The following is a 25,370-nucleotide window of genomic DNA, read 5'->3' as shown; positions in this document are numbered from 1 at the left end:
GTTATATTCCTCCTGTTGCCATAAGGTATGGAAGCACAATTAGGCCATTTGGTCCATCGAGTCTTCTCCGCCATTTCATCATGGCTAATCCAGTTTTCCTCTCAACCTCATTCTCCTACCTTCTCTCTGTAACCCTTTATGCCCTGACCAATCAAGAATTGCCTTAAGTATACTTAAAGATTTGGCCTCCAAAGAGGCCTGTGGCAAAGGATTCCATAGATTCGCCACTCTCTAGCTAAAGAAATAACTGCTCATCACTGTTTTAAAAGGACACCCTTCTATTCTGAGGCAGTCCTCTGGTCTTAGATTCTCCCATCACAGGAAACAGCCATACAGTCCTGCAAACATTTTCATGAACCTCCTTTGAACCCTCTCCAGTTTGAACATATCCCAAAACTGCTCACAATACTCTGTGAGGCCTCACCAGTGCTTTATAAAGTCTCAACATTACATCCTTGCTTTTATATTCTAGTCCTCTTGAAATGAGTGCTAAATTGCATTTGCCTTCCCCATCATAGACTTGGCCTACAAATTACCCTTTAGGGAATCCTGCACAAGCACTCCCAAGTCCTTTTTCACCTCATATTTTTGTATTTTCTCTCCACATGGAATACAAGACTTTACGACATAGGAGCAGAATTAGGCCTTTCAGCCCATCGAGTCTGCTCCGCCATATCCTTTGATGCCCTGACTGATCAGGAAACTATCAACTTTCGCCTTAAGTATACCCACAGACTCGGTCTCCACTGCAGTCTGTGGCAGAGTATTCCACAGATACACTACTTTCTGGCTTTAAAAAATTCTTCCCTACCTCTGTTCTAAAAGGTCACCCTTCAATTTTGAGGTTGTGCTCTCTAGTTCTGGATACCCCCCACCATAGGAAACATCCTTTCCACATTCACCCTATCTAGTCCTTTCAACGTTTGGTAGGTTTCATTGAGATCCCCACGCATTCTTCTAAATTCCAGTGAGTACCAGCTCAAATGCTCCTCGTATCTTAACCTCTTCCTTCCTGGAATTATCCTCGCAAACCTCCTCTGGACACTCCAATGCAATCTTGCGCATCTTTTTTGTGGTATGGGGCCCAAAGCTGTTGACTATATTCCAAATGCGGCCAGACTAGTGTCTTATAAAGGCTCAGGATTATTGCCTTGCTTTTATATTCTATTCCCCTTGAATTAAATGTCAACATTGCATTTGCCACCTTACCACAGACTCAACCTGTGAATTAACTTTTTGGGAATCTTGCACAAGAACTTTTAAGTCATTCTGCACCTCTGATGTTTGAACCTTCACCTCATTTAGGTGATACTCCGCACTATTGTTCCTTTTACCAAAACACATTATCATACATTTCCCAACACTGTATTCCTGCTGCTGTCGCATTTCTTTCTCAGCCTTATCCACTTATCTTCATATCATCCGCAGCTTGTTACAAAGCTATCAATTCCATTATCCAAATCATTGACAAACAATGTGAAAAGTAGCAGCTCCAGTACTGACCCCTAAGGAACATCACTACTATCAGTCATTTGTTTGCCCATTCTCGTAGCTTGTTAACCAGCTTTATGTGTGGCACCTTGTCATGGGCCTTCTGAAAATCCAAGTACACATCAACTGATTCTCCTTTGTCTATTCTGCTCGTTATTTCTTCAAAGAGTTCCAACAGATTTGTCAGGCAAGATTTTCCCTTGAAAAAGCCATGCTGACTATAGCATATTTTATCATTTGCCTCCAAGTACCCTGAGGACCTCATCCTTAATAATCAACTCCAAGACCTTCCCAACCACTGAAGTCAACCTAACTGGCCTATAGATCCCCTCTTGAAGAGTGGAGTGACATTTTCAATTTTCCAATCTTCTGGAACCATTCCAGAATCTAGTGATTCTTGAAAGATCACTACTAATGCTTCCGTGATCTCTTCAGCCACCTGTTTCAGAACTCTGGGGTGTACACCATCAGGTCCAGCTGACTTAACTACCTTCAGACCTTTCAGTTTCCCAAGAACCTTCTCTATAATTATGGTAACTTCATGACCCATGACACCTGGAACTTCCACCATGCTGCTACTGTCTTCCACAGTGAAGTTTGATGCAAAAATACTTATTCTGTTTGTCCACTAATTCATTTTCCCCCATTACTACCTCTCCAACATTGTTTTCCAGTGGTCTAGTATCTACTGTGGCCTCTCTTTTACAGTTTATGTATTTGAAGAAATTTTTGGTATCCTCAATATTATTGGCTAGCTTATAGCCAATACTGTAATCCTCTGGACTCAGTGCAGGTTCCGGAGGATTGGAAGAATGGGAATATCATGCCACTGTTCAAAAGAAGGATGTAGGCAAAAGGCAGGTAACTATAGGTCAGTTAGTTTAACATCTGTAGTTGCGAAAATGCGTGAAGCTATCATTAAAGAAGAAATAGCAAGGCATCTGGAAAGGAATGGATCAATCAGGCAGACACATTGTGGATTCAGCAAAGGCAGGTCCTATTTGACAAACTTACTGAAGTTCTTTGAGGCTATAACAAGCACAGTGGATACGGGAACAGATAGACATTATTTACCTGCATTTCCTGAAGGCATTTGATAAGGTACCACACTAAACACTTATCCATAAGATAAGGATGCATAGAACTGGGAGTGATGTATTAGCATGGATAGAGGATTGGTTAACTTATAGACACCAGAGAGTTGGGATACATGGGCGTTACTCTGGTTGGCAATCAATGGTGAGTGGTGTGCCGTAAGGGTCAGTGCTGGGCCTGCAACTGTTCACGATATACATTAACGATCTGGAGAAGGAGACAGAGTGTAGTGTTTATTAGTTTCTGATGACACTAAATAGAGTGGAAGAGCAAATTGTGTAGAAGATATGGAGAGTCTGAGAGAGGTGTAGATGGGTTAAGTGAGTGGGCAAGGGTTTGGCAGATGGAATATAATGTTGGTAAATGCAAGGTCATACACTTTGGAAGGAAAAATGGAAGATCGCATTATTTAAATAGTAAAAGATTGTAGCATGCCGCTGTGCAGAAGGACTTGGGAGTGCATGAATTGCAGAAGTTTGGTTTGCAGTTGTAGCAAGCTATCAAAGAAGGCAAATGGAATGTTAGCCTTCATTGCTAGAGGAACTGAATTTAAGAGCAGGAAGGTTATGCTGCAACTGTATAGGTGAGGCCGCATCTGGAGAACTGCGTACAGTTCCAGTCTCCTTACTTGAGGAAGGATTATACTGGTTTTGGAGTCAGTGCAGAAAAGGTTCATCAGATTGATTCCAGAGATGAGGGGGTTAGACTATGAGAAGAGATTGAGTCGCCTGGGGCTGTAGTCGTTGGAATTCAGAAGGATGAGAGGAGATCTTATAGAGACATATAAAATTATGAAAGGGATAGATAAGATAGGGGCAGGAAAGTTGTTTCCTTGTAGGTGAGATTAGAACTAGGAGACGTAGCCTCAAGATTCAGGGGAGTAAATTTAGGATGGAGATGAGGAGGAATTGCTTTTCCCAGAGAGTGCTGAATCTGTGGAATTCTCTGCCCAATGAAGGCTACCACAGTAAATATATTTAAGACGAAATTGGATAGATTTTTGCATAGCAGAAGAATTAAGGGTTATGGGGAAAAGGCAGGTTAGCGGAGGTGAGTCCATGGCCAGATTAGCCATGATCCTATTGAATGGTGGAGCAGGCTCCACGGGCCAGATGGCCTACTCCTGCTCCTATTTCTTATGTTCTGATGTTCTTACTTTCATATTCCATCTTTACCTTAATGACTTTTTGTTGCCTTCTGTTGGTTTTTAAAAGCTTCTCAATCCTCAAATTTTTGCTCCATTATATGTCCTCTCTTTTTGACTTTTATGTTGGCTTTAACTTCTTGTTAGCCACAGTTGTGTCATCTTTCCTTGAGAATACTTCTTCCTCTTTCATGCCTCTAATTCCCTTTACTCTACTGTAATGCTGATACATCTGACTTTAGCTTCTCCTTCTCAAACTTCAGGGTGAATTCGATCATATTAAGATCACTTGCTCCTAAGGATTCTTTAAGTTCCCTAATCAATTCTATTTCATTGTACAACATCCAATCCAGAATAGCTGATCCTCTATTGGGCTTAACCATGAGCTGCTCTGAAAGTCCATGGCTCTCTAGAAATTCGCCCTCCCGGAATCCAGCACCAACTTGATTTTCCCAGTCACCCGCATATTGAAGTCCCCTTGACTATTGTAACATTGCCCTTTTGCCATGCATTTTCTATCTCATTGTAACTTGTAGGTTGCATCCTTACTACTGTTTGGGGGTCTGTATACAACTCACATCTTTTTACCCTTGCAGTTCCTTATAGCTCTATCCACAATGTTTCAACATCTTCCCACCCATGTCACCTCTCCCTAATGATTTGATATTTTACCCGCAAAGCAATGCTGCCTCTTGCCTGTCCTTTTGGTACTTCCTTGGACGCTAAGCTCTCAGCCTTGATTGTAATGTCCACAATATCATACCTGCCAGTCTGTGCTGCAAGTTCATCCAACTTATTCCATATACTGCACACATTCAGTTACTACACCTTCAGTCCTGTATTCACCCTTTTCGATTATGTCCACCTTTTACGTTGCATCTTATTCTGTTAACTGCAATTTTGCCCTTTTAGTAGCCTCTCCTCACTACATATTGCCTCTATAAAGCATCTACCTCATCTTCAGCATTATTATTTGCCTTTCCTGCAAAACTTTTTGCATTGAATATATTGAATGCAGCTCAGACCACTTGTTACACTGTGGTCAACCTTTTGATTCCTAACTTTGTCTGAAGTCTTACCAACATCTCCATTAACTTGAGTCCTGATGAAGGGTCTCGGCCCAAAAAGTTGACTGCTCGTTTCCACAGATGCTGCCCGGTCTGCTGAGTTCCTCCAGCATGTTGTACATGTTCTATTAACTTTTCTAGCACTCTGGTTTCCATCCCGCTGAACTCTAGTTTAAACCCCACCGTGCAGCATTAACAAACCTTAACACATTCTCTGTATGGGTCTCAGCTTCGCTGGAAGAAAGCCCAATGATCCAAAATTCTTATGCCCTTCCTCCCACACCAACTCTTTAGCTGCATATTAAACTCTATAATCTTCCTAGTTCTAACCTCACTAGCATGTGGCATGGGAAGCACTCCTGAAATCACAACTCTGGAGGTCATGCCCTTTAAATGAACTCCCTTACTCCTCATCATTCGTCCTATCCATGTAATTGGGTCCTACCTGGACTACGACTTCTGGCTGTTCATCCTCCCATGTAAGAATGCTCAGGTCTTGATATGAGACATCCTGGACCTTGATGCCTGGGCGGAAACATACCAGTCGGGAACCTCGTTCTTGCCCACAGAAACTCCTGTCCATTCCCCGATCACCACAGCATGCCTTTTCTCCTCCCCCACTTTCCCTTCTGCATCACAGAGGCAAAGTCAGTGCCAGAGACTCGACCACTGTAGCTTTCCTCTGATAGGTCATCTCCCCGAAAGTGATATACCTGGTTTTGAGGGACTGGCCACAGGGGTACTCTGACACGGCTCCTTAACCCCTTTCCCCTTCCAGACTGACCCAGTTTCCTGTGTCCTGCATTTTGGGTGTAACTCCTCTATATGTCTGATCTATCACCCCCTCAGCCTCCCAAATGATCCGGAGTTCATCCAGTTCTAGCTCCAACTCCTTAACGTGATTTGTTAGAAGCTGCAAGTGAATCCACTTCTTGAAGTTATCACTGGAGGCACTGGAAGTCTCCCTGCCTTCCCACATCCGACAAGAGAGGCATGCCACTATCCTGCCTGTCATTTCTACCGTCCTAGCTGAGCAGATATAAAGAAGAGAACAAAAAACACACACAAAATGTTGGTGGAACACAGTAGGCCAGGCAGCATCTATAGGAAGAAGTACAGTCGACGTTTTGGGCCGAGACCCTTCGTGAGTCCTAATGAAGGGTCTCAGCCCAAAACATCGACTGTACTTCTTCCTATAGGTGCTGCCTGGCCTGCTGTGTTCCACCAGCATTTTGTGTGTGTTGCTTGAATTTCCAGCATCTGCAGATTTCCTCGTGTTTGAACTTACTTTGCTTTCTCTGACTGAAGCCTCTCTTCGCGGAAGCCTTGAAGAGCTAAAGTCTCAAGATGACCACTCTACGTGCACTCAGACAATGGCTGCTGTGCTTGCCCCTCCTTTCATTTAACTTGCTCTTGCTAATCAATCCAAAACCCCGGTTGGCTGCTGGTCAAAGTAACACGCCAAAAAGCTCTTTTTCAATGTACTGACACTTCTGCCTTTTATCCTCTGGCAGTAGACCTGATTGAAGTCCCCTCCTATCAAAACCTCCAGTGTCTGGATTGGCTGCTGGTCAAAGCTCTTGTTGAATCTTCACTGGAGAATCACATTGGGAGTGAACAGTTTTGCAGAATTTTGCAAAGTATCTGTTAGCTATCCAGAAATTTGCTGGTGAGGGTACAGAATCTGTTTGGATTCTGACCATTCATTCACAGCATATTAGAGTATATGGTGAGATAACACAGTCGCTTTTCTTGTGCTGAGCTTGGGCAACATTATTGACTGGGTAGTTTATTTTTGTCCACATAAACATACTTCCTGCTAAGTTATGAAGAGCAGGTGAAACCTTTACAAAGTTAAAATTGAGATAAACATATTAAAATAGTACACCCTATCCTCATATGCGGGGGATATGTTCCTCATAGTCTGCGCATAATGTGAATAATTATTTAAATGGAGAAAATAGGGATGTGTTCCGGAGGGCTTCCTAAATATGTTTTATCTGTAATTTATTCACATTTTCATACCAATGCCATACAAAGCAGTACCACAAGGCAATATTTGTATTATATTTCATCAATTTAAGGTAATATTCAGTGTAATAAATCATAGAAAGTTAACATACTAGGGTGTACAGTACTCACCAACAGTGGCAGGTGAGTTCGCTCCGGGAGATGAGTGGATGTTGTGGTGTCGAGAGGCTTTACATGAATAAGATGGATGGTTGTGGTCATCAGGATCATATCAAGCACAGCAAAGAACTCTTAGAACTGCCGGCAGCAGATGACAACACTGGTTTGAAGAAAGTGGTGAGGGTTGCTTGCTTGGCAGCATTTTGTTTTTCAGCATAAATTCGCTTGTAGGGAAGAAGGCTTGACAGCAGGGAACGACTGAAATGCTGACTCTATTCTAAACTTGGGTTCATGTCAATCGCCATTTGTGCCAAGTGTTTTGACTTCCACCATACCCTCACCATTGGTAAACTCCCAGGATTTTCAAAATCGTTTGTTTCTTGCAGCAACTGAGAGATAGTTCGCTTTTTAAAAAGAATACGCCTTGAATGTAGTTGAATCAGCGATGTTGTGTTAGGCTGCAGGAAACGCACTGTTATGTTAGGATGACTGCTGTCCAAATGTTTAGGATGGGCTGGGGCATTGTCAAGCAACAAAAGAACTTTAAAGGCAAGATTCTGTTCCCGGCAGTAGCACCCCAGAGCTGTGTTACCTTCACCTGATGCCGTGCTGTTTATAATTTCCAACTTTTTTTCAAGTGTTAAAGTGGTTCTCTGCTGCTCGGCTGATGGCCCAGGACATGACATCGGACGCTAGGAGGCATAGTTAAATATTTCAAGCACAAAATCACTGCACCGTAGGTAAAACCTCCAAAAGTTTAAGAGCGCAAGATCGCACATCTACACCTTGCCAAAACCAATGTGGGACTTGGGGGAGGGGGGGGGGGGATTGAGACTGTGAGACGTGCGCACATGACTTGTATTGACGGGAAAGCAGTGCTCCTCGCATAACTGTGAATCCATATTGTCTGAAGACATGTATAACGAGGATAGGGTGTATCAATAGATTTGTTGCTAGGCACTGCAAGAAACTTTATGAAGGTTACATGATATTCTGTTGTCACAATGTAGTAATGGAGGGGGGGGAGAGAAATTATTTTAACATTTGACCTAAGAATTTCAATGTGATGCTCCTGATTTGTAGACCACCTACTGCTTGTTTGGTTTCAGAGGTTTTTGGGAGTGGGGTGTTCTCCTGGGAATATTTGAAAAGCTGATCTGGATGTATCCTGTCTTGAAATACTTCAGATTTCCAAAAAAAAGAGATTAATTTAGAATGTTTGTCTTTGTTTCACAGGTTTGAATATTTTTTTAACTTTGATAATACATTTGAAATCCATGACGACATTGAAATTCTTAAAAGAATGCGAATGGCTTTTGGATTGGAGTCTGGTGGCTGTTCTGCTGATGAACTGAAGATGGCTAAGAGCTTAGTACCCCAAGTCCTGGAACCATATGTAATAGGTAAAATATAGTGAGAGGGAAGTGTAGAGATTTGTACATGTCATTCATATTGATTGAGTACCAAGTTGGCAAATAGTTACAGTAATATATTTTATCCATTTACAGCTGGCAACTATGTACAAGATATTTTTGATATGTTTAATTTAGTATTTCTTAAATTGCCTTTTAATCTCAGGACAATCACTATAAATTGCTTTGAAGTGTGGTGACTTTTGTGGGTAAATACACAACCATTTCTCCAGAAGAAGTGGAAGAGTTAAAACTTTAATAACGTTGCGTAAGGGCCTTGTACCCCAAGTCCTAGAACTATATGTAATAGGCAATAGATGTGGGTAATCTTGTAAAGTGTGGACATTTTGTACATACGGACGCAGCATGTAGCTCAACAGAGGCAACACACACAAAATGCTGGGGAAATTCAGTAGGCCAGGCAGCATCTAGGAAAAGAGTACAGTCGATGTTTCAGGCCAAAACTCTTCAGCAGGACTGGAGGAGAAAAAACTAAGGAGTAGATTTAAAATGTGGGGGGAGGCAAAACCTGTGATAGGTGAAACCTGTAGGGAGAGGATGAAGTAAAGAGCTGAGAAGTTGATTGGTGAAAGAGACAGAAGGCTATGGAAGAGAGAAGAGGGTGGGGAAGAGCACTACAGGGAGGCAGTGGGTGGGCAATGAGAAGGTGAGATAGGGAAAAGGTGAAGGAGGGAGGTTGGGGGCATCACTGGAAGTTTGAGAAATTGATGTTTATTCCATCAGGTTGGAGGCTACCCATATGGAATATAAGGTGTTGTCGTTCCAACCTAGGTGTGGCCTCATCACAATGGTGGAGAAGACCATGGATGGGATATATGGGAATGGATAGTGGAATTAAAATGGGTGGCCACTGGGAGATCCAGCCTTTTCTGGTATGATGGAATGTAGGTGCTCAGCAACGTGGTCTCCCAATCTACGTCAGATCTCACTGATGTACAGGAGGCCATACCAGGAGTGCTGAACACAGTATATCACCCCAACAGGCACTCAGGTGAAGTGTTGCCTCACCTGGAAAGGCTGTTTAGGACCCTGAGTGGTAGTGAGGGAGGAGTTATAGGGGCAGATGTAGCAAGGATAAGTACCAGGAGGGAGATCAGTGGGGGGGGGGGGATCAAATGGGCAAGGGAGTTGCATAGGGAGTGATCCCTGTGGAAAGCAAAAAGTGGGGGGGTGGATGTGTTTGGTGGTGGGATCCAGTTCAATCCATTCCAATATATCCATCCTTGGCCTCCTGCTCTGTCATGATTAGGCCACACAATAACGCCTTACATGCTGTTTGGGTAGCCTCCAACATGAAGGCATGAACATCGATTTCTTCCAGTAATGTCCCCCCCTTTCACCATTTCCCATCCCCTTTTCCCTCTTTCACCTTATCTCCTTGCCTGGCCGTCACCTTCCACTGGTGCTCCTCCCCTCTTCTTTCTTCCATGACCTTCTGTCTCTCACCAACCAACTTTCCAGCTCTTTACTTCATCCTTCCCCCTCCAAGTTTCACCTATCACCTTGTGTTTCTTTCACCCCTTTCCCCCACATTTTAAATCTTTTTCTCCAGGCCTGCTGAAGGGTTTCAGCTCAAAACAACGACTACTGTTTTCCTCAATGCTTGCTGAGTTCCTCCAGCATTTTGTGTGTGTGTTGCTTAGATTTCCAGCATCTGCAGATTTTTCTCGTTTTTTAGCTCAATAGAGGATTTATTTTTGTTTGTTGCTTTGCTATCTTGTATGATTTATGCAAGAGGTGCAATGTTACTGCCAATATTTGGGAAAGAAACTTAATTTGAACTTTTTAAGGCAGAATGGATGGTGCTACTTCCTCAGCTCAGTGTTTCAGTGATCAGTCTCTATCATGGCTACTGTGCCCGTGGAACTTACATATTTTCTCTGCAACTGGATGGGATTTTTTTTGGGTGTTTTGATTTTCCCCATGTCCACAAGTGTCTTGAAGTTAATTGCCTACTGTAAATACCCATTAATGTTACTAATCGACAAGAAAGAATCAGATTTCATGGGCATATAAAGAGAATAAATTGCAGGGGGACAAGGAAAAAAAGGGAGAATGAGTCTGAGGGTGTAACAAATCACTCTATTGGAAGGCAGCACGTTTATGATAGTCCAAATGGTCTCCTTCCTTTTATCTATATTAGAGTCACACAATTAGTAATTATAGAGGCATCTCCCTCCTTTCTACAACAAGAAAGGTACTCACCCGAATTTTATGTGACCGGCTTTTATCTCTGGCAGAAGATCTCTTAACTGAGATTGTGGCTTCTGTCCAGCCAGAGGAACATCTGACATGATTTTTACAGTACGTCAATTGCAGGAGAAAGCCCTGGAACAAAATCTTCCACTTTGTGTGGCCTTCATAGACCTTACAAAAGCATTGATTCTGTAAATCGTCCTGCCGTTCTGCAGGTAATGCCCAAAATCGGGTGCATGGAGAAACACCTCAAGATCATGCAGCTCTTACACAATGATGAGTGCAGCAGTCATCAGCAATAGCAGCTCTGAAACAGCACCTTTAAGGTTGAGACGGGTCAAACAAGGGTGCTTCATTGCCCCAACTCTATTTGCTGTTTTCATTACAACCATTCTTGATCTCACAGGCCAAGACCTCCCACAAGGAGTTCAGAATTGCTGTACCACAGATGGCGAGTTCTTTTGCCTTAACATGTTCAAGGCAAAGAGCAAGGTGTCAACTACTTCCATCAATGACATTGATGTCATTGTAGCTCACTCTGAGGAGGATCTGCAGTGCAAAATGTCTTTGCCAGAGTATACAAGCTCCTAAACCTTCAACCATTGAAGTTGACAACATCCCTCTGAAGAACACTGATCATTTCTTATATCTTGGCAGCCTTCTTTCTTCAAGAGCCAACATTGACCTTGAAATAAATCGCGGAATAGGTTGTACAACTGGAGCTTTTGCCAGGCCAAGGAAAAGGGTTTTTGAAGATCAGGATTTCAAGACCAACACTAAGCTTCTAGTCTATAAAGCTGTAGTCCTCCCCTTGCTATATGGAACGGCATCATCGACAACATACAGCAGGCACACAAAATCCCTAGAAACTTACCATCAAAGATGCCTCCGAAAGATTCTGAGAGTTAGCTGGAAGAACTTACTCATTCCAATATTCTAGAGGAAGCTAACATTAACCCCATAGCCACAATTGTGACTCAGCACCAGTTGCTAGCAGTTCTCCACAGGCAGCAGGAGGTATAGACAGTCAATGGAATGGAGGCTGACTTTTGTGATGGACTGAGCTATATCTACACCTCTGTGTTTTCTTATGGTCATAGGCAAAGCAATTGTTATACCAAGCTGAAAGTTTGAGGTTGGTTGCTGTTTGGTAGAAAGTTAAACATGCAGCGATGTTTATAGTTTATGTTGATTAGATATTGTACTGAACAACCCCACTCTACAAATTCTGTTGATTAGGTACAGTAAGTGAATTGGGATGACATGCTAGAGAAGGAGGACAAATGGAAGAAGTTAGTGAGCAGTAGCAAAGAATTGAAGTTAAGGTGAGGAAAAACATTTCAGCATGGTGATTGTATGGTCAAAGCAATCATTAATGGTTGAATAAGGACAGGAAAAGGATGAAGGAATAAGGGAGATTACACGTAGGAAGGATTTGAAGGGGACAAAAAGCTTAAATTTTCAGACAAATCAATAGATGTTGATAAGATTTAATGAGTAATGCTCTACAAATATTTTCCATGGTTGGTGGAGGGTAGAAAACTAGCGACCGATCAGGAGAATTGAAACAATGAAAGCATGAAATAAGATGGATTATAAGGAGAATAAAGAGACTACAGGTGCTGGAAACTTGTGTAACAAAAAAAAAACAAGATGCTGGGGAATTCAGCAGAAGAGACAGCATCTGTCGATTGAAATAGATGGTTTACATTCTGGCTCAAGACTCTTCACCTAGACCATGGGTCAATACCATTAAGCAAGGGGGTTGGTGGATCCCAGGTTGAGAACCATTGATCTAGATTGTGGGTTGTTGATTAAGATGGAAAACTTTTGATTAAATTGGATATGGAGTTGGGTATAAATTTATGAAGTTCAGAAGTGGGTGCTTCAGCCTAATTTGTCCATGCCATCCCCTTTGTGAACATTTGGCACATGTCCCTCTAAACCTTTCCTACCTGTTTACCTGTTGAAATGTCTTTTAAATATTGTAACTGAACTCGCCTCTACCACTAATCCAGCAGCTCATTCCATATGCCACTGAAAGTCACGTACCTCTAATCCCTTTTAAATCTTGCCCTTCTCACCTCAAATCTATGCCCTCCTGTACCCAGAGGTAAAAAACTGTGACAATCTACCCTATCTTTGCTCCTCAGTTTTATAAAACTTAGATAAGGTCACCCCTTGCCTCCTTTGCTCCAGGGTAAGCAGTCTTATCAACTCAAGTCCTGAAGTGGAGGAAACATACCTGTAATTTTTTTTTCCTTTTGGATGACTTGTAGGTGTAATGAGGAGTTAACCAAGAAAATTGTTACTATCTGTACTGAATGGTGCGAGAGAGCTAAAGATAATGTCTCTGCTGACATTTAGCTGAACAAAATGTCACATCCCAGTCAAATGCTAGTTGAGAGATTGGAGGAAGTGTTTGCAACTCCTTGAGTATATGTGGGAATTGGGAATAGAGCAAAATGCCATGCCCAAATCTGATTGCAGATTTTTAAAATGACTTACACTTGCCTCTAAATGCTGGAAGGAAGAATCCATGATTTTTTTAAATTGGTTTTACTTGATTTGAGGAATCTAGGAATTATTTGGAATCTGAAATCTGGCTAGCATTTTTCCATTCCTCATTGCCATTGAGAAACTAGTTGTGACCTATCTACCTTCAGTTGGTACAGTGCTGCTCGTGAATGTCAGTGCTGTTAAGAATTTTCAGTGACAAGAGGCTATACAAAATATTTCCACAAGGTTTTACAGAATGTAATTTTGAGAGAAACTTGCAGGTAATGTTCCTATGTACTTATTGCCATTGGCCTTGTCCTAAAGATTGCCGATTCTGTAAGAGAATCCTAAGATGACTGCTTTACCCTGGATAATGTTGAGCTAAATAGTTATTGAAGCTGCATTTATCCAGGGAAATTGAGGGTTGAGGCTAGCAGATTGTGGGAAATCTTTTGGGGTTTGGTAGGGAAAGGAGAGAGTGAGAAGGTGGAAATATGTCACTTCCTAAAGGTTACCCAGCCTCTGACACACACTTGCATCTGGGAATGGCCACAGGATAATCTTGTCTATCTTTGATATCTTGGCCCCAGCAACAGGGAGGCAACACATCATTCCAGAGTCCCTTTTTCAGCTACAGTGTCTCCTGTCTGCCTTATGCCTCATCCCCTATCACTATAGTCTTTTCTGCTTTCTCTTGAATGATCATCCCCCCCATTCCCCCCCCCCCACATAACAGTATGTTTTCAAGAGGAGTGGCCACAAGAGTATCTTGGGCTCTCTGCCAGCTTTTTCTTTTTTTTCTTTTTTGCTGGTCATCCAACTAATTTCTGCATGATATAGATGTGATCACTTTGCTAAAATTCAGATCTGTGAAACCCTCAGCCTCAATGATCCTGAATGTGTCCAGCTCCTTCATGTGGTAAGTCAGCTGTAACAGGATACACCTCTAGGTGAAGTCCTTAAAACTCTGGAAGTCTCCTCAATCTCTTGCAGGAGGAGCATACCATTGTCTTAACTGCCATCTGAACTTGAAGACTGAAAAGGACGTTCGAGGAACTTTAGCTGTACTTCTGCTTGCCAAAGTCATGCCGTAACATACCACTTAAATACTGGTCCACTCTCAGTGGCTGCCCTGCTAGAGCCTGCTTTCCTTTTATTATGTGCCTTTTAATTGGCCAATAAGAAATGCTTTTTCCAAAAAGTTCTATTAACCTCCTGCCTCTCAAAACCTCAAGGTACTTATTGACTGTGGAGTCGAGGTGATCATAATACAATTAAACATCCAGTGTCGAATATTATTTTCCACTTATCAGCCCATTCCTGAATGATGTTGGGATTTGCTGCACACAGGAATGTTACTCTATTTGCTGAGAAATTGTAAATGGAACTTGAAATTCACCAGAGGTCAAAAATCAGAGAAGTGTCCTTTGGCAAATAACTAAAATCAGAAACTTTGTGCAAATTGTCTTGGTGCAGTTCTGGACATTATTTCTTGCTGCATTTTACAGTTGCAGTGTAGATCTATAAATCATTACGTAATCTAATACCTTGTTGAGACAATGAACCACTCCTTAACTTATCCTATAATTACGTGAGCATAAATTGAAACAGTACATTATTTGCTGAAGAGGAATATCAAGGTAGGGCTAGTTATAACATTGTTTAGTCTTCAGAGCATGCCAGCACAGTTACTGGTTGGAATGTGGCGCTTGGAAGCGACTGAAATATAGAACAGTGAATTGAAATATGAAATTTTATTTTAATTTTTAATCTGAAGTAGAATGATGTTTATTTTGTTTCCTGTCTAGTAATGTAGTACTAATTCTAATTATGGGCCATAATGGAGCTGATTTTATAACTGGTTATCATGGATTTACCATTCAGAACTTGAGCAACCAGACTTAATTACTTTTATGTAATGCATTTAAAGATGAATGTACGAGGAGTAATTGGCAAAATGGTTGGTGAGATTCAGGATAGCATCAGTTTAATGTACTCTAGGTTAACTGCAGGCTTATCCATACCTTTTGAAATATTTGAAGTATTTTCAAATATAATAATTAATAAACTTAGCCAATCATATTGGACTTCTGCAAGTTTATAAAAATCTGCTATTACCATAAAGTATCTGCTCTTCAAACTACTTAAAATTCAGTGGTGCCCTTTCTTTCAAGCCAAAAGCTGAGAGTTCACGTTTCACTCAGTGATTTGAAATACATATCCAACTTTCAAACAACATTGATTGCCATAGGGATACAGATTGGAAACTGCCTTTCAACCTACCAAGTCTGTGGTGGCGGTCGAGCACTAACTCCATTTTATTCTCCCCACTTTCCCAATCAACTCTCCCTAGATTTTACTACTCACCTATGTAGTAGAGTCATTTTATAGTAGTCAATTAACCCGCCAGTGTATACATTTTTGGAATGTGGGAGAGAACCCAAGCACCTAGTTGAACCCAAGATCACTGAAGGGTGAATGTGCAAACTCACACAGAGAGCACTGGAGGTCGGGATTGAACCATGGAGTTACGAAAAAGTAGCTCAACAGGCTGTGCTGTAAGGAAGGATATTTCTGTGAAATGGTTGAAGCAAACATCCATAATGGTTGGACAGTGAGAATTGGAATAGGAAGAAGTGTTGTAGGTGATCATATGCAGAAATGACTGAAGAAAGGAGGGTGGGGGTACATGATATCTTTCAAGTAAGATGCTGAACAGATCAACATTAAAATTCTTTGATACTTCATGAGGGGAAAAAATTAGCAAAAGTTCTGTTGTCCTGGTCAGCGTTCACTTCCTACCCCCCGCCCCCAAAAGAATGAAAGCATTTACCTCATTCCAGTGTGATTGTGCGACACCTGGAAGTGCTAGAAGTAGCTGGTTATAGCCCATAAGGAATCAAGTAAGTTGCTGAACTGCAGAGAAGGAAATGTGTACTCTACTGGACTGTTCTCTTTCAGTTTTTTGCAGTTTAAAAACTAATGTATGTTCAACTATGACAAACACAAGCTTGTTCGCTTAAATTCTGAGGAATAAAGGAAAGATGAATGATTAAAGTAATGGATTAGGAAGAAATTTTGTAAATATGAAACTTGAGATCTGCCTTTACTGCAGTCCAGTCCAGTTTTCTCACTGGGTGTCTGCCTTCTAACCTCAAGGCACAGCCAGGAAGGGTGTATGTAACCTTATAATTAGAAAAGCCTTTTAAGGTATCTACACATTAGACTAAAGACCATGAATAGTCCCATTATTAAATGCACTTTAATTTGTATGCACATTATTTCCCTTGTTTAATAGTGTATCTTCTTTATCCCTTTTAAATTTTTTATTGATCAGTGATAGGAGTTGAATACTAGTTGAAGGAACCAGCAATGGTAGCCTGCTGAATCTGGATACTGGGCCAAATTTTCTGTTGCTTGTACGAGCTAGTCCACCCATTCAGGGCTACTATGAAAAGCATTAATTACAGACCTAGCAAGAGGGGTCAAACAGAAACCAAGTTTGAAATGCCAACAGGCAGCTATGCTGTTGATAGAGAACTTTTACGGGACATTGTCAGAAGGGGCATACCATGCTCAAAATTGGAGCTATGTTTTCTATTTAAATGGAAATTGAAACAATCAGAGAATTGGAGAAATCAGATTATTTAAAAATGTATGTAATCTACAATGCAAATATTGGATACTTTTCTCTTCAGATTTAGCTTCACCCAAGGCTCTTAAACAAGGCTCTCATATTCCTGTCCCTCCTGTGTACTTTAGCTTTAATTCCAGTTTATATTTTTCTGGAAATAATTTTGCTGTGAACATCTTTTGTCATTTAAATTTATTTAAATTCTAGCTGGTCTCATTTTGAGTTGTTGTAGTTGATGGTTTATTAAAGTGTAGAAAGAAAACAACCTTGATTTGCTATAAATTGCTTTAGAATAAGACTTCCAAACAATTCATAACACACTACTGCTGCTTAGAAAATTTCTGCTTTTCCAGTTAGTGTATATTCCTAGTGAGATTTTTAGGAGAACAACTATTCCTATGTAATTGGAATTTTGTCTTTATTTTCCCTTAAATCTTTAAAACATCGTGTTGCCATATGCAGTTAGTGTCCTAGCACTGCTTTACAATTTTTAAAAAAAAATTTAACGGTCCTGATTTTCATTGGCAGAAATGGCTAAAGGAGTGCAAAATGTTAACTCAGGCCCAAGTTCAGTGACAGCATCTGCATCTTCGTCAAGCTTCCAGTCTAGCAGGTAAGTTTGCTGATCTGTTGCTTTTATCATTTAAACTTTAACAATTTAGTCTTCACTTTACTTGCTTCTGAGCTGATACCTGTCTTTCCTTTCATTCTTTCTTTGTGTACAGACTTTTTCTTGTGCATTTCAATTGTTTGTTCCTGTTAACTTCATTTTGCATATTCACTGGCATAGATGTACAAGCACCTGTCCACACAGCCTACCAAAATTTTGCCTGCCCACCCTCTTAACTTACCACTCACCTGGTTTCACATATCACCTACTAGCTTGTACTCCTTCCCCTTTCCCTCCACAATTTTATTCTGGCTTCTTCCCCCTCCTTTCCAGTCCTGATGAAGGATCTATTCCTGAAATGCTGACTGTTTATTCCTCTTCATAGATGCTGCTTGCTGAGTTCCAACTGCATTTTAGACCATAAGACATAGGAGCAGAATTAGGCCAATCAGCCCATCAAGTCTGCTGTGCCATTTTATCATGGCTGATCCATTTCCCTCTTAACCCCATTCTCCTGCCTTCATGCCCTGACTAATCAAGAACCTATCAACCTTTGCCTTAAAGCCACCCAGAGGGTCTCCACAGCTGTCTGAGTTCCACAGATTTGCCTCTCTCTGGCTGAAGAAATTCCTCCTGATCTCTTCTCTAAACGGATGTCCCACTATTTTGAGGCTTTGCCACCTGGTCCTAGACTTCCCCACCAAAGGAAACATCCTCTTCACATCCACTCTATCTAGGTCTTTCAACATTTGATACGTATCAATGAAATCCCAACTCATTCTTCTAAATTCCAGTGAGTTCAGGCCCTGAGCCTTCAATTGCTGCTCATATCGTAACCCTTTCGTTCCTGGAATCATTTTTGTGAACCTCCTCTGAACCCTCTCCAATGTTAGCACATGCTCTCTTAAATGAGGATGTGCTAACGCATGTTTGTTTCTTGGGATTTCCAGCATCTGCCAAGTATCTGGTGTTTAATTTTGCTTACTTTAAATTTATAATCTGTGTGCAAAATGATCAAATCCTATTGAAAAGCTTTGGATTGTTTTTACATTAACTGTTTTACTTTCAGAGCATTTGGTGCCAGTGATGCAATAGTAGCCTTACCAACTGATACCGAAGTGGCCTTAGTGACGAGTCAAGCACAAGGAAGTTTCAATGGTACACACAGTTCTGATCTGAGAATGGAGACTCCTATGTCCTATATTGAAGATGATGATGATGAAGAGGATGATGATGAGGAGGAGTATGAATGAACTAATGATCATTCTCCATTCATTCCTATCTTTTGCTTAAAATAGCATCTCTGGAAAGAACTGTCACTGAGTCAGAGACCTTAAGAATTGTTATTTTGACTTGTAAGGGGTTTTAACTTAATTCTATTCTCTTCTAATTTAAGCATAAGAAACATTGAAAACAGAATTGTAGAGATACTTTTCTGAACGAAAACAACAGTTGAAATTTTAAAAAAGAAGTTTTTGCTTCTCTGATCTAAAAGAGACTTGTTACTGCACCAAGTGCAGCTATAAAAGTTACTAGGTGTTCAGTCACATTTTGGAGCAATATTTCAGTAACATCTCTGGCTTCAAATGTGCTACCTAGTACTGATGTTTACATGTAGTTTTTTTTTCTCTCTCAGCTGAGCTGCTGGTTTAGCACCTTACAGCAACTATGTCCCATTACAGGGAGGAAGAAATGGAGATGGTTATCTCCCCTCCTACAAGTTTGCCTCTGTTAGATCGCTAGATGGCATTGAAAGTGGTTGCGGATGGGGTCAATAATACGTTCCAACATTTCAGTTTGATGTGTTGAATGAAATTTGGAGCAGATAAGAAAGGGTTAAAAAAATTGTTAGTACTGAGACGAAATTGAAGTGTTACTTGTACTTTAAAGGCTCTTTGCTGCTGCCAGAAAAGTTTGTAAAAAGCAATCCTGTGATTGGTTTTAGAATTTCTGGTACTAGGTCAAATAAATAGTGCACTATATAGTTCTATTTAGTATATTCCTGGAGCAGCAGTAATGTATGAAGTACTTTTAAAGCTTGACTTCACCTTTCAGACATAAGTATAGTGGTGTATTCACTGAACAGATGCAGATCTTTTTACCCATCTTATCTTTGTAACCACCTACAAATAAACGCTGAACAAAGCCTGTTGCGGAATCAACAGTTTTTTTTGTATTAAATGCATTCTTAATTGAAAGAGCTTCCCTGATGGCCTGTGAGATTTTAAAACTTTTTGTGCAGTGGCTATACAAATGTTGTGTTTTCTGCAGCAGACATAAAAGTTAGATGTTTTACTTTGTGTTCTTTCTGGTTTGCTGGCTGTAGAATTTGTTGACAGTGCAACCTGCTAGCACAGCAGCAGCTATAGTACCAATGCACTCAATTGATTCTCCAATTGAGTAACTTTTTCCAGTGTTGCATGTTGCTATGGGGGAAAGGAGAAAACATGAAATGCTTTTCAAATCTAATTCCTATAAATTACAAGCTGAATTGGAATGCTTTTTCTTCTAATCAACTCCTTTCTGGTGAAACATGGTCAGTAAAGGATAAAAGTTGGGTGCAGTTCTGGTTTAGGTTGGCTGAAGATGAAGGCTGACTTTCTGAATTGATTTTGGCTAATGTAAAGTCAATGACCTGATTGGTGCTATTGAGTTGAGCTGTTTTTATAATTAAAGTAATGGCTTGCTGAATTGCTTCCTAATTCCTTACGATTTCCATTGTGAAAATCTGGTATTTCCTCTCCGTAGTGGAAACATACTTCCTGTTGAATGTTGGTAATGAGAAGTCTGAAAATGAGAGTATTTGGAACAATTCTATTTCTGAGTTAGTTGTTTTAGGAAGCCTTTTTGAAGAGAAAATAGGGACATGCAAATCCGGCATCTGGCTTGAATTTTCTTGGTTATTTTTTTTTGAAAGCAAAGAAAATAGAATCAAGTCTTGAAGAATCCCTCAGAGGTATTGTTTTTGCCCTACTTGCTTTGAGTAAAAGCATGTTCACATTTAGTTTTATTATCAAAACTTGTTTTACCTGTCAAGTTTTGTTCTCTCAAAGGTATGAGTATAATATCTCTATATTCATTGAGGTTTGTTTCATAACCTTCAGTTGATGTATTTTTCCAGATGTTTTGTTACTACTAGGAGCAATACAAAATGCACTTCACTCTTCACGCATTATCTTAATTGTATACATGAAAGTTGAACCTTGTCAGCCTTTAAGCACCATTTAAAATCAGATAGCTGACATTTCAAGGCCTAAGTGGAACTTTGTGTGTGTGTGAACCCATGTGTGCGCCTCCCAGATTTGCTTGAACATTTGGATCAAATGAAATATGGAAACTGTGGCCCAATAGAGACCTAATAAACTGAGTCTTTATTGTGATTCTTAAATTGATTTTAAGGGAATTTCCTGAAGCAGCTTTTTTGGACTTTTGTACGTTTACAGAAACTTGGTCTCAGAATTTTCTATAAACACTAGGTCTATTTGTAGACCATCTTGAGTATATTGAGAAGGCAATAACTGGAATAGGAAATATTTAAGACTGACAAGTCTCTAAAAAAAAAACACACCTGGAGCAAAGCAATCTGCAATATAAAAAATACGGTATTTAAAAAAACAAATTTATGAAATCCCGAAGGTGTATATTTTGTTTGAATAATGTGCTTCAGTGATACAACGTCTTTTTTTTTCCTACATTACAAACAATGTAGTTACAGGTAATTTTTCCCTGTCCTAAAGACTTGTTTATGGTAGCAAAATGAGGGTTGGGGAAGAGATTGTAAATGTTGAGACAAAAACCTAATCACTCAATGCTGCAGTATAATCTGTAATTCAAACATATAATTCTGTCTGCATTGTTACATACAAGGATGTTGTTTTTAGTTTCATGACTATCATTAAAATTTATAAGCTTGAAATAAAAACATAATCTTATATTTGACTTTGGTTGAGAAATGAAATTCTTTTAAGAAAAGATTTCAACAGTTGTGCATAAATTGCTATCTACTCTGGTTTTATTTATCATGGATTCAACTTCCAAGCTAATTTTAAATAGTAACTTGTAAATTTTTGGAAGGATACACGTGTTGTCTTGAGTTCAATGGCTGTCATCATGTTGGTCATCTATGCCTTTTGGCTTCTAATTTGTTTTATTAAGTTTTGTGCTCTGATGGAAATAAGCTCATTTAAATTACAGACCCATTATTTTATTTATTTTCAGATGGGAGTTTTGAATACTTTTTTGGATTCTTCATTACTCCTTGATCTAATGTAAATAATTAATTCTGAAGGAAATTGACACTTGCAGTCGTGCTAACTTGGTAATCACCCCTTTCCCAGAGCAACCTTCTTTTTGTTTTATTTCTAGTCTGCCAATGATAGTTTTTCAACTTCCCTGTTTTTAAGATCTCAGAAGTAAGGTTTTAACTTTTGAAAGCTATACAGAAATTAGTTTTCATTTCAGTTTGAACGTCTAAATTTAGTCCAGTGTACTTGCGGTGATGGTGCTTCAGAATAGTTAGACATCAAAAGTCTCAAGTTTTCTTACAGTACCTTTCATTATTTTCATTACTTTTCATTGCCACGTCAACACGCCATTCAGTAGGTAGGCAAGTCCAGGTATTTGTATCTGCAGTAAAAGAATTATTGATGTGTGGTTTCTTATAATTTTGTTTTGCATGTCTGTTCAGATCCTGCTCAGTTCCCAGGCACTGATGACAGTGTCAAAAGCGTTAGATCTGACCCAGTCTTTCTCCACGAAGATCATTGGCTTCAAAATGAAGATAGACTTAGGTTGTTGATGAATATCTTCCATACCTATTATAGACTGGGGCTGCAGAAATATCGCATAAAAGCTAACTGAGCAAATTTTGTGATACAACAGCAAGCCAAATTGTTTTTGTTCTTTTAGGAGCTGAATTAACTTGTTATTATTGTACACAGGTAACAGAACAATTAATCTTTACCCCTCAGGCTCAAGAAAGCAGCAATAGCAATATACAATATTTTGACTGAACCTAATCATTTGCTGCAATCAGTACACAAAAATGGAGCAAACCAGACATCACTGAGTTATTAATGTTATTTACCAAATAGCCGATCACTTAAGTGTGTAATATTTCGTAGGCGTGTAGTCTGTTTTCAATACTACATGATGCTGAAGGTGGAAATGTGCCATCTGCACCAAGGTTATCGAGGTACTGAATCAGAAATGCAATGTACTGCTGCCACATAACAAATTTCAGTACATATGTTACTGATCATCATGTGCAGGATTGGCGTTGGCTGCATTCGTAATAGTACAGAAAATGTTAATGAAGATGTAACTGGATGCAGGCATGAAGGCCAGCACTCCAGTATTATTCCAGGCTTCATGGATGTACATAAACTGGCAATTTGCACAGGAAAGTGGCAAATGAAATTCCATGCAGCAAGATGTAAGGGATTGTGCATTTGCTAGTGGAAAAAAGACAAGGGAATAACGTAAAAAGAAAATTAGTTGCTTGTCCCATTTTAGAGAAGCATTCAGCCTTGAATTGGGTTGGCTGATAGAAATGATTATTTGAGCAAATGGATCAAATGCCATGTAAGGAGAAGCTAATGTGCAAATAGATTTAACTTTTCTTGCAGGTAGTAATAGAATGAATGAAAATCTGCACACAAATAAGACGGGCAAACAACCGATGTGCAAAAGACAACAAGTTGTGCAAATGCAAAGAAAGAAATAGGTAATAAATATTGAGAACATGGTCAACATTGAAAACCTACTTACATCCAAGTCAACGGGCATGCCTCACAATACTTCCAGTGCATAGTACTACAAGCCATGTCACAAGAAATAATTGCAAAAAGTTACATACACATGAACATTTTGGAATCTCTATCCCTTGATCACTCAATGTAGGAAAGGATTAAGTTTGGCAGGCTTTTGTTATTTCAGGATTAATGCAGAGATTGATGTGCTAACTCCTCACATGGCGAAGCAACCAAATGTCATATTTACGATGTCAGACTTGGGATAGTGACTGGGGAGTAGCACCCAAAGGAGATGCAGCCCAACCATGTGGTGAGCAAGGATGTGGCAGGTGCAATGTAACGTAGAAAAACAACATGGATTCTCTGAAATGTTGAGATTAGGTAGAGTTGATGTTTAAAGGGGCATTCTTGCCTTTTATTCAAATCACAGATTTAACATTGAGGTTCAATAAGCGATTAGGAAGGCAATGGCATGGTGGCCTTTAAAATCTAAGGATTTGAGTCCAGCAGTAATCATTCTGGCCTTTATGTGACCACACTTGGTAAAGTGTGTTCTTAAATGAACATTCTTAGCATTGCAGTGGTATAGTGAAGATTCACTGGACTTTGTATGTGGAGATACTGACTAGATTAGGGCTGTATCCTTAGGCATTTAGAGGAGTTAGCGATCTTATTGAAACTTAAAATTCTTACAAGGCTCAACAGCCGTAACAAGTGCCCTGGGTGAGAAGTTTTGTATCAGTCTTGAACAAGAGGTAGGCAATGAGGAGCTGAGATGAGGAAATATGGCTTAATGCAAATGTGAGTATGTAGAATTCTCCACCCACCCTAGATGGTTACAAGTGCTCATTCATTGCAATCGATAAATATCTGGTTATTAAGGGAGTTCAAAGAACATTGAGGTACAGCTGGATGTTGGAACTATGTCTTGATCTTGATTAATGAAGCAACTTATAAGGACCAAATGGGCTGTCCCTTTCTCTTGCATCCTTAGTGTTGAGAAACTTGAGTACACATAGAATGTATGCAGAAATCCAATAAAATAGTGGAAAGAGCGCACCCCGTCACCCCTCTGGTCCATATGTGGCCTGATAAGTCACCTCAGAATCCAGAAAACCACAATTAATGCAAATCAATCTTGCTCCTTAAATGGCAGAACTTTCAGTGCAAATATGTAAGAACACCAACCCGTCTGGAGAAAATCAGTTGGGCAATGTCATCTTATGAATTTGTGACCTAATAGCTAGAGCTGCAAGTGTGCAAGACCTCAGGGGAAGTTGATGGCCCAATGTCCGCAAGTCTGAGTCCATTGGAGAATGAAAATGACCTGTCCTGGTCTTAGAAGACTTTGTCTGTATGTATGGGTGCGAGGGAGGAACCGAATTTGTGTTCCTGTTATTGCTCGTGTTGTTCTGCCCATCGTTGTGAGCATGCTGTATTGGCGCCAGAATTTTGTGGCAACGCCTGTGAACTGCCCTGAGCACATCCTTGGGTGTGTCAGCTTGCATTTCACAGTATGGTCCAATGTATATGTGATTAGATAAATTGAAACTTTAATCTTAGGATGGGAATGTAGGACTTGCCTGAAACGTACAAGGTTCTGAGGAGATGATGCAGGATATGTGGGTGAATCTAAGACAAAGGATCACTATCATTAGGAGTTTGAGGAGATGGGTATGGTAACAAAGACACGGACGATTTTCTACAGAAGTTATGTGGAAACTATTCTAACTTGTTATGCAGTTGTCCGATATGGAGGGGCCACTGCATAGGATCAGGAAAAAAACTGCAGAAAGCTGCAAAACCAGCCAGCTCCATCGTGGGCACAATCCTCCCCAGCACTGGAGTTATCTTTAAAAGACAATGAGTCAAAAGATGGCATCCATCATTAAGGATCCCCATCACCCAGGACATCCCCTCTTCTCATTGCTACCGTCCGGGAGGAAGAACAGGAGCCTGAAGAGACTCGCTCAGTGTTAGGAACAGCTTCTTCCCCTCCATTACCAGGTTTCTGAATGGACAATGAAACAACCCATGAACACTACCTTACTTGTTTTTGCACTACTTAATTTTATATATATTTGTACTTTTTGTATATTTCACTGTACTGCTGCCACAACACACACAGTCATGACATATACCAGTGCTATTAAACCTGACTCGTGATTCTGATCCCTCATTCAATACAGAGATGAATTACGATTCTTTTTCCTGAGGCATGACAATCTTTGGAACACTTCCTCAATGTGTGAAGAAAGCGGTGTCATTGGCAGAGTAGATCGAAATTTTGCATTATCTCGTCAGGAATCTGGGTGTAC

At 40.2% G+C, this 25,370-nt stretch overlaps 1 protein-coding gene across 4 annotated transcripts in view; it reads left to right on the top strand.

Annotated features, from left to right (window-relative positions):
• Positions 1–21,238, top strand: part of LOC132397961 (transcription factor Dp-1-like) — a 103,856-nt gene extending 82,618 nt beyond the window's left edge. For all 4 annotated transcript variants that reach the window (XM_059976803.1, XM_059976805.1, XM_059976802.1 and 1 more), the window contains 3 exons: positions 8,164–8,330; positions 17,218–17,302; positions 18,369–21,238. In XM_059976803.1, the coding sequence (XP_059832786.1) occupies positions 8,164–8,330; positions 17,218–17,302; positions 18,369–18,552 (436 nt within the window). In that variant the 3' untranslated portion in view covers positions 18,553–21,238. The remainder of the gene's footprint in view (positions 1–8,163; positions 8,331–17,217; positions 17,303–18,368) is intronic.
• The last annotated feature ends 4,132 nt before the right edge of the window (positions 21,239–25,370 follow it).

Source organism: Hypanus sabinus, chromosome 8 (assembly GCF_030144855.1).
Source record: "Hypanus sabinus isolate sHypSab1 chromosome 8, sHypSab1.hap1, whole genome shotgun sequence".
NCBI classification, from domain to species: domain Eukaryota; kingdom Metazoa; phylum Chordata; class Chondrichthyes; order Myliobatiformes; family Dasyatidae; genus Hypanus; species Hypanus sabinus.
The sequence above is the reverse complement of the archived record's forward strand: the minus strand, read 5'-3'. Positions and strand labels throughout refer to the sequence as shown.